Source organism: Sycon ciliatum, chromosome 6 (genome assembly GCF_964019385.1).
Source record: "Sycon ciliatum chromosome 6, ocSycCili1.1, whole genome shotgun sequence".
In the NCBI taxonomy this organism is placed as follows: Eukaryota; Metazoa; Porifera; class Calcarea; order Leucosolenida; family Sycettidae; genus Sycon; species Sycon ciliatum.
The window spans coordinates 24,590,695-24,600,693 of record NC_088648.1 but is presented as its reverse complement, the minus strand read 5'-3'; the positions used below and the strand labels follow the sequence as shown (position 1 = coordinate 24,600,693).

The 9,999-nt window shown below is 48.2% G+C and overlaps 2 protein-coding genes across 2 annotated transcripts in view; one reads left to right on the top strand and one right to left on the bottom strand.

Moving 5' to 3' along the window:
• LOC135819753 (uncharacterized) overlaps positions 1 to 5,239 on the top strand; it is a 38,545-nt gene extending 33,306 nt beyond the window's left edge. The window contains exon 6 of the mRNA XM_065333013.1: positions 2,151 to 5,239. Coding sequence (XP_065189085.1) covers positions 2,151 to 4,912 — 2,762 coding nt within the window. The 3' untranslated portion in view covers positions 4,913 to 5,239. The remainder of the gene's footprint in view (positions 1 to 2,150) is intronic.
• A 1,249-nt stretch (positions 5,240 to 6,488) lies between these two features.
• On the bottom strand, positions 6,489 to 7,541 carry LOC135820150 (uncharacterized). The gene has a single exon (XM_065333462.1). It carries the CDS (start codon positions 7,539 to 7,541, stop codon positions 6,489 to 6,491), a length of 1,053 nt encoding a protein of 350 aa, XP_065189534.1.
• Positions 7,542 to 9,999: the final 2,458 nt, after the last annotated feature.

Here is a 9,999-nt window from a genome sequence, read left to right as displayed (position 1 = left end):
TCTCTCTCCCTCTTGGTCTCTCTCTCTCTCCCTCTTGGTCTCTCTCTCTCTCTCTCTCCCTCTCCCACTCCCTTCCTTGACTTGACCAGGTTATCCTACTAAGTAGGGTGAAAACGAACTCCTCGATCAGTACAATCGTGGTAATCATGTGATAAAGTACAACAATGCCTACTTGTACAGCTTTTTGGTGATGTAATGGTGATGTAATGGCGATGTAATGGTGATGAACCGCACACAAGTTGGATGATGACTGCACCTGATATAAGATTACTAAGACTTTTAACAATTCACCAAATAGCGGTATGAGTTGACATAAGTTCGCCACATAAATTCGCGACTCACGTAAAGACTCCATTAGACCAAGTTTTCCGCAGTCGTAGGACCACCACACCGCTCAATAATCGAGGCACGTAATTATGCGGCTTCTAAAGCGGTGAGAGTTGAGTAGATGAGACCCACGAACAAAGTGGCCCAAGACCGAAACCACTTTATTATACTAGGAAGGGGGAAATTTAAATAGCAGGTCTCTCACCTACCCCTTCTGCCTACACAGTTCAGGTCGTAATTTGGAAATGTAGACAGCCTCTAGCATAATATGGATAACATTTGGTGCATGCCTGTGCTTGAATCTGGAAGTACGCTCTAACGTTCTTGCATACTGCAGTGAAGCAGGCAAGGGGACATGATCAGGTGTGTTGGGAGTACTGCCAGGAACGTTAGTTGTTGTTTGTGCCTTCTTGGGCCCTTCCTTTCTTTAGGTGTTGACATATTGGGCACTAGTTAAACGTCAACAGGTGGCTTGTCCCTTGCTAAAGTTATAGTACTATTATGTAGTGTTGAAACGATCTCACCGGATACTCGTTAGCTCGCTCGCCAGAAACTCGGCTCGTTTGTGCGGCCAGCTCGTTTGCACTAACGAACACCGTACACCGTACTCCGTACACATGGCAGTACATGTCGACCGGAGAGTCGTAAAATATTTTACGACTCCCTGGTCGATCGAGAGTCCAGTCCCGCGCAAAGTGAAAATCACTCGCAGTTGCAGTGACTGTATGCCTGCATGACACTTGAGTTGTTTCAGTTGTCGTTGCAGCTTTGGTGGACTCTAGTGATGTCTTGTTCCGCATCTGCTGACCTGTCGCAGGATATGCTTTGGTCACCTCTCCATTCAAGTGAAAGTTACGCTCAGTCGTTTAGAAGTTATCTCCCGCGATGCAGCGAAGACCAGGGCTACTTGCAATCTTTGCAAAAACGGTCTATTCTTACAAAGGCTACTCGACGACGGCGCTGAAAAGACATCTCGACAGCAAACAGCAGTCCGAAGTGAAGCAGCAGCAACCCCAAATGCCGGCGGTGATAATTTGAACCAGCTGAAAAAATCGAACTTTAATAGAAAAAAATTATTCAAAAAATCATATTTGCCACATCAATGAAACTCGTTAGCTCGCTCGATAGCTCGCTCGTTAGTGGAACTGATCGCTCGTTTGTTATAGATACGCTCGTTTCAACACTACTATTATGTCAGACGCAATCGGTGTCATCATCCAACTTTCATACTTTTCATCACCATTTCCCTGCCTAATAGCGGTATAAGTTGACGTGTTTTTCTTCTTCACATTATCGTGGTGTATTGATAATAGACGTATCAGCATGAAAGGCCTGGTCAGGTTTATAACTGGCTTCGTCTCTACGTATGTTAAACAACTTCAGCGCTTGTTTGGCTTTCAACTTCAAGTCTAGTAAAGCTCACATCCCTTCTTTTCTTTTCTTTATTTTTGTGAAAATCTAGAGCAGGGTGGGCGAGAATTTTGAAACATTTTGTTGTGTGTGTTGCCACACATCAGATTCATCTGTATTACCCGTTGAGAACACTCACTTGACATGCACTCTACAATGTGCACTCAGCAAACACCTCTACGTTCACATCACCAACATAGCGAGGACGAATCTGTTGAGCTAAATAACTATCAGGACGGTTAAGACTATCAACATCTTACAGTATTGTCCTGGCTATGGTGGTGGTGATGTGCAAGTGGAGTGAGTTGCTGAGAGTGTACCGGGGAGTGGCGAAGTGGCTGGTTTTCATGCAAGGGACGACTTTGTTACAGATATCCATTTGCCATTTGCTGCTGTTTTGATCTTGTATCCAGCTTCATTACACGTGGTTCGTGCTGAAAAGCTATTCAAGATTCGCTACGCCAAAGCCAATAAAAACTACGCACCTATCCTTGGCGCCAGCACAGCAAACACTGTCGATAACATCTACATCAACCTTGTCATGCTGCCGAAGAAAAATCTAAGCAACGAGTTCAAGAATGAATTCCAGTCCAGCTCCGACGACATGTGGCGGACCGAGCATGCCTTCACTCGCGCAAGCCGGCAAATGCAAGGAATCGACTTGGAGACCCTTCTCGACAGCACCCGTCTTGATCAGTCACCATTTTATTTTTTCACAGGTCAGACTCTCGGCACGATAGTCACGGCTAGTGCTGGGTGCGGGAAGTCGTTTGTTTTTACGAGAGTGGCACCAATAAAATGGGCAGCCGGTGAACTGTGGCCCAATAAGAAGCTGCTCGTTGCAAGAGAGTTGCGTTTCCCAGACGTGTACAAAGCTACATCCCTCACGAAGCTACTTGGATTAGATGGCATCGGTATCGAAGACAGCAATGCCCAGCAGGAGATCTGTGATCATGTTCGTGAACACCCTGAGAGTCTAGTGCTAATTCTAGATGGTCTTGATGAGGTGAACCTGAATGACATGAGCAGTTTTGTCTATGATGTACTGTTTGGCGAGGAGCTGCAGGGAATTCATCTCATAGTTACATCTCGACCTTGTGCCGACATCTTCCAGTTGTCAGTATTACCTCACTTCCACCAGCACATTGAGCTAACGGGATTCAAACAAGATAATGTGGAGAAGTATATTCATAGCGTACTAAGCCCGGAGAAAGCAGAGACCCTGGTCGCAGAAGTTAATCGTTCAGCTTATCTGGGTGGGATGATGGCGACCCCATTCATGGCACAGGAAGTGTGTGTGCAGTACCACTTTGGCTTGGATGCACCGCAGTGCATGACGGACATGTTTGAACAGATGATCGTGCAGATTATCAACCGGAATTACGGCCGCAAATACAAGCAGTGGAATGAGGTACCTGTTGAGGCACAACTGCTGGTGATGGAAATAGGACAGTTTGCCTTAAATATGCTTGCCGAGAAGCAGATGATCTTCAGTGATGTCAATCTCCAAAAGCATTCGCTCAGTGAAAATGCCTTTAAGCTCGGTTTACTAGTGACGGGAGAGGAGTCTCTATCAAGGAATGTTGTCAAACAGCATCGTTTCAGCCATCTGGCCACTCAGGAATATCTGGCGGCAATCTACCTTGCCAGACACCCCACACAAGCCGCCGTGAACAGCCCCAGTAGTATTCGACTAGTGGAAACCCTAGGTGCAGAAACGGCACACTTGAGAACATTCTGGACCATGCTTTGTGCCCAGCTGAATACAGCACAAGCCGAATGTCTCGTGAACTCGTTATTAACACGACAGAAGGTACAGGAATTGGATGAAGAAAAAGGAGGGATTGTGCACTTCATTAATCGGAACACATCACGTGCTCATAGTGAGAACTTCGCTCAATCACGAAACATTTCTGCATATTTCGAGAGGTCTGATGAGCAGCGACGCTATCTTCAGAGTCTTGTATTTCACTCTTTCGCTGAGTTGGCTATGCAACGGAAAAGGGCTATTTCCCCGCTGCCGTCAATACGCGCATTGCTAGCTTCTAGGCAAGAAGTGGAGATATCCAATCATCATCATCCTGCAGAGTTACGCTCGATTGACATAGTCCTTCGCTATCACCCCCATGACGTTCAGGCGGTGACCATAGATTATACGTTCGGGTCCCCTGATGATCGTGTCCCTACATCATTAGCGAACTGCAGTGGGATCCAAGCATTGACAATCCATAATGCTTACAATATGCATGGTCTTATGGCTACTGTCACGTCTGCTGTACAGCATTCCACCAGCAGTCTACACCTGTTGGATATGCGGTCCACCCCAATATCGGCCCCTCTGGTTGCTGCACTCTCAACATGTCACCAGCTTCGTGTGCTGAGCCTCCGGTATGGATATCTGACTACTAGGAACGCCGGTGCTTTGGCCAGTGCATTGTCCAATCTCACAACTCTGCAAAAGATCATACTGCATCATAATGTGAACCTGTCAAGTGATGGTGTGGCTGCAATCACCCGTGCACTTCACCGTTGTAGCAATCTATACACTGTTGACTTTACCCGCTGTGGCTTGACTGCATCTTTTCTACCAGTCATCACTATAGCTCTACAGCACTGGAAACGACTGCTGGGCTTGGAGCTCAGCTATAACAACTTTGGCGATGCCGGTGCACCTGCAGCATCTCAGTTCTTCTCTGCACTCTCAAAACTCCCAGATTTGCAAAAGATCGCCCTATTAGATTGCCAACTGACAAAAAATACTGGCTTTGCTCTGGCAACTGAGCTGTCCAAAATTAGCACTCTGAGTGTTGTGGAGTTGTCTCATAATCCGGACTTGGGTGACGAAGTTGTTATAGGCATTGTGCATGCACTAAGGAAATGCACAGGTTTGTCGAGTGTCGAACTTGGTAACTGCAGTCTGACGGCTGAATCGTTGCCAGCTATTACGGCTGCTCTACAGAGCTGGCCGCAGCTGAGAAGTTTGTTGCTGCATAGCAACGATTTCAGTGCGATAACCACCAACCAGGCCAACAGTTTCATTGCCGCTGTCAACGCCCTTGAGAAGCTTGATTCTTTAGCATTAATGCCTTCAAACAGGCCTTTGTTTTATTCTGTTGCATTTCATAAACTAATGTCCCATGAGTCATATGCACAGAAGACCAATGTTTACACATAAGACATGCAGCCTGAGCTTTTTTTTGTGAATATTCCATGTAAACGAATCCTGTTACATAATATATAAAAGAAAAATACTATCAGACGTCGGAGAGACTGGAGCATTATTACAGAGATGCCAATATTAGAGAGAGAGAGGACTATACCTTCCAAACATATGTACGCGCACACAATTCACATACACCTATTCTAAGTATTTTTACTACTTTTTTTCTCTTTTCTACCTCATCACTGTGCTACCGTGTTATTGGGTAGAAACTCCCGTTTCGATTTGCAAAATAGACCACCATCAACATGATGGCCATTTCGAGTCACTTTTCATCATCAACAGTTGCGTTGTACCCTGTTATACAGTAAAACCTGTGACTAACGACCACCCGGCCCTTGGGGCCAGAGAAATCGGTCTTTAAAGGGGAAGAATACCCTAAAATCAAATTTTCACCAGTTGTAGTCTTCGGGGTGCTGAGTCGAATGGTCTTGGTCCGAGGAAGCTGAGACGCTCCCTTCCTACTTGAATCCCAATCGAACTCGCGCACTTCCACCGAAACTGGGTGACTGCGCCCTACTAGATGGGGATTTGTATGCAAAATGTCACTAAAAGCGCCATTTCGTTCTTATAAAAGCACGGATGACCGCCATCGGCCCATATGTTGTAGTCTTTTGGACGCTGAGTCGACTGGTTTTGGTCCGAAAAGGCTGCGATGCAGCGTTCCTCCTTTATTCCCAATCGGACATAGTTGAACAAGCCGTCACGTGCTCCTGCGTACACCAGTCACCTGGTCACTGTGCCTGCAGGGTACAACTTACTAGCCTGTTTGACCTTTTTTGGGTGCAGTCCTGTCACTCGAGTTGAACTCGAGTTGAACCTTGGTGTGAAAGTTGTCGCCTGCTGGCGCGGTGACCAGGTGATTTGGGCACCCGGGAGCACGTGACCACTTGTTCAACCATGTTCGATTGGGAATAAAGGAGGAACCCTGCATCGCAGCCTTTTCGGACCAAAACCAGTCGACTCAGCGTCCAAAAGACTACAACATATGGCCCAATGGCGGTCATTCGTGCTTTTATAAGAACGACATAGCACTTTTAGTGAGATTTTGGCAGTGACATCATTTTGCATACAAATCCCCATCTAGTAGGGCGCAGTCACCCAGTTTCGGTGGAAGTACGCGGGTTCGATTGGGAAAAAAGAAGGAAGGGAGCGTCGCAGCTTCCTAGGACCAAGACCATTCGACTCAGCACCCAGAAGACTACAACTGGTGAAAATTTGATTTTAGGGTATTATTATTATTATTATTATTATTTGCCTCTCCGCGTTTGCATCAGGGTGTGTTACTACAAAAATCAACAAATCGACATAATACACATCCACCCCTAGCATTCGCTCAGGCCGCTCAACAAGTCAAAAGACAGTAAGGACAAGAGAAAGCGAGGGAAGGGTCACAGAGCAGCGGGGTCGAAGGCAGGAAAAAAGAAACAGGAGGCAAAGGATATTGAAGAAATATATCAGATTGTCCATTGAATTCACCATACATCATGTCATGTTCCGTTTGGGCAAATCTGGGCATTCCTCTGCAGGCTCAGGTGCGGAAAAGCTGCCGCCATACTGCTCTGTCCTCTGCCAGGTCCCTGATGTGTGAGAGATCTTTATCCGTCTGCAGCTTCATTCCCTTTGTTGCGAGGTCCGTTCTCAGTATTGTTGGGAGTGTGGAAGGCCCCCGGCCACGGAATTTTTTCTCCTCCTTTGTTTGCCGGAAGTATGATGTCATAGCCATTTGTGCTGGGGACTCCTTGTCCAGTCTGCAGATGTGACCGAGCAGTCGCATCCGAGCAGCTTTAACCAGGACAGTTAGGGGCTGTGTCTCTGTTCTGCGGTGGAGGTCATCGTTGCTGATTATCTGTGGGTAGCGGATACCCACAACAACTCTCAGGTGTCTCCGATATGTCGAGTCAAGAGTACACAGCTGAGAGTCTGAGAGGCCCCATGTGCCTGCGTTGTACATCAGCAGAGGCTTGATGAAGGCTTCGTAGAGCCTCACCCGTAGCTTTTCGGAGACCAGATGTCCGCGTGACCACAATGGCCACATCTTGTTGAATGTGCCCGAAGCAATCTGGATTCGGCGTGCGACATCCTCTTTGTCTCCAATAAGGGATCCAAGCTTGCGTGTGCGCCTCCACTCTTCCTCCACTCGGTCCTTCTTCCTCTGGATAGTAGTGCGTTCTGTTTTGGCTTGGTTAACTTTCAGGTCCCAGTCCGCGAGGCAGTCGCCAACAATAGGAAGGATCGAGTCCAGGTACTCAGAACTGGTGCTGACGAAGTCCACATCATCGGCATAACCTAGGGACGGCGGCAGGTTGAGGGTGATGTCTAGATTAGGTCGAGGTGGAATACAGGAGAAAACATGGCGCAGTGCAGTCTCGAGGTAGATGATGAATAACACGGGTGACAGCGAGTCACCTTGTGGGGTGCCAGATGTTGTTGCAAATGGTCGGCTTTGGGTATTTTTGATGCGTGCTGATAATGTTGTATCTGAAACCAGGAGCTGGACCAGGCGCACCTCATCTGGCTCCAGGAATGACCGCAACACATTGACGAGTTTCCGGCGACTAATAGTGTCAAAGGCGCGAGACATATCGATACCCAGAATACTTATACTGGACTGCAGGTGCTGGCAGCGTGCAGCGATCCATCGATGAGCCCATACTACATCTGTAGTGCTTCTATTCGGTCTGAACCCACTCTGCATTTGCGATACATAAGCTTGAACTCGGGGGGTTATTCGTGCTAGAACCACTAAAGAAAGTACCTTGCGCAGGGCATTGAGCAGAACAATGGGTCTCAGACTACTTCCCGGGCCTCTTGGTTTTCCTGGCTTCTGCAGCGGGATTAACTCGCCACTGCCAAGTGTCAGGTGTTGTCCTGTCTCAACGCACATGGTGTACAGTTCGGCAAGATATGTGAAAAGGCTGTCAGGCGCATATTTGAATAGTTCTGCTGGGAGTTTGTCTGGCCCAGGTGACTTGTTGTTCTTTAGCCGTGCTGCTGCTCTCCTCACTTCGATCGTCGCGATTGGCTTTTCCATTTCGCCCATGTTATAGTCAGCCATGCTCAGTCTCTCTTGGTCGCTATTTGAGAGAGCAGCGTGGAAGTGCTCTGCTATCTTTTCAGCCATTTCCTCAGGTTGGACTATTAGCCTGCCATCTTGGTCAGCCACAACGGCCTGCTTGGTTCTGTTCTTGTGTAGCTGTTGTACAGCTCTGAACATTCGGGCATCATCCTTCAGCTGTTCGATCTCTGATACTTTTCTGTCTAGGTCTGCAGATGCACATTCCTTGGCTCTACGTCGCAGTTGGTGCGAGACTTGGTTTCTCTCCTCACGGAGTTTCTGTATCTGGTGGGTGTCCTGAGCGTTCATCGTGCGGAGTCGCAGATTTTTCATCTTTTCCGAGAGTTCTTCGAGTATTTTAGGGTATACTTCCCCTTTAATGGCAGGTGGTCCTTAGAGGTTTGCAGCGCACGCCTATAATGAATGTGAGGCCGTCCGTGCCTGGCGAAGTGGTCGGAAGTACCAGGCTGGTCGCTAATAACGGTGGTCTTTAGATACAGGTTTTACTGTAGTTGCATGCGATTTCACGAATACTGAGACTTACATACACGCAAGTACACAAACAAGGCCGGTCTAGGAAGCTTGAGGTAGAGTGCTCAATGCACGAATGTACAGAGCAGCATACAGTGACGGTGACGGTATTACACACACAATGGAGGCGAAAGGCTGAAATGCGTGAAACTTGAAGTTACAGCTAGCCCAGCCTTTCGCCTCTGTTGTGTGTGTACACGCAAGTACCGTAAAATCCCGCCAGAGCGCCCCGGCTCTCCCATCCACCCCTCCCTGACTTCTTGTCAGGGACGTGATTGATTGTATCCTCTGTTAGGTTCACGATCTCACATATGCACGCACTCGCACACTCGTACGCACTCGCACCCTCGAACTCACCTTTACAGGCGCGGACTTACCTTCACTCTCGTACTCACCTTTACAGGCGCGAACTCACCTTTTAGGGCGCGCACTCACATTCACTTTTTTTTTTTTTTCATGTAAAAGCCTCTTTTACGGGCGAACAAAACACAATTTGCCATGGCGGAGGATTGAAAACAAATCACATAATGATGACGTCGCATGTGATCAGACAGCAAGAGAAGCATAGCATAGTCCGCACAATCACGGGGCAAGGCTCAACGGGACACCCTAGCCTCCACGACAGCCAGGGAGGCACAGCCATCCATTGGAGGCTGCCAAACTCGGCGAGCCCCACGCAGACACATGACACTCGAACGCAGCAGGGCGAAAGACAGCCTGCAGCGGAGGTGGGCAATTAGCACAGAATACGCCTCCCTCCCACGTAGCGACTGGAGATGTGCAATCCGGCTCACCAGTGCAGCGGCACCCTTGCCGCATCCTCCGGTGGAAGAGAGCACAAAGGGGAGAAAAGTGGATCGCTCCACTTCTCGGACTCTCCGATCATATCGACGCCGTTTCTCTTGCTCATGGTGCCGGTAGCAGCCAGAGAGAGAGGAGGTGCGGTTCGAAGACGCATAAGGGTTGAACACCCGTACATCAATAAAAGTGCGTTCGAATTCACTCGACGTACTCACCTTCACAGCCTCGTACTCACCCTGGTTGCTTTTCCTAATCTTTTCTTTCTTTGGCCTGGGTAGCTGGACTCGCGCTTTAGCACATTTATCTCCATAGCTACCCAGGCCCTAGATAAGCTCTTGCTGGAACATTTGCTCTCCCCCTTCTTATCTAGCCTTCTACCCCTTCTACCCCTTCTAGCCTTGTCTAGCCTTGTCCTGCTTGCCTTGCCTGGTCTTTGTCTTGCTTGCCTTACCTTATCCTATACCGAACCTTTGAGATTCCTTGTCGTTGTCGACTTACTCCGATCGTCTAATTGTGACTGTGACGGTCCTAACATTGGCGCCCGATCTTTCGCTCGACCTCACGACCCTGAGAACCGTAAGTACCCCTGCTCTACCGACTGTATTGCGTTTTACTTGTGTCTCGTTTCGTTTCGACTCGAATTCGTTCTCGT

Bases quoted from the DNA above. Each gene is read 5' to 3' on its own strand.
- LOC135820150 (XM_065333462.1), bottom strand. From the start codon at position 7,541: ATGTCTCGCGCCTTTGACACTATTAGTCGCCGGAAACTCGTCAATGTG.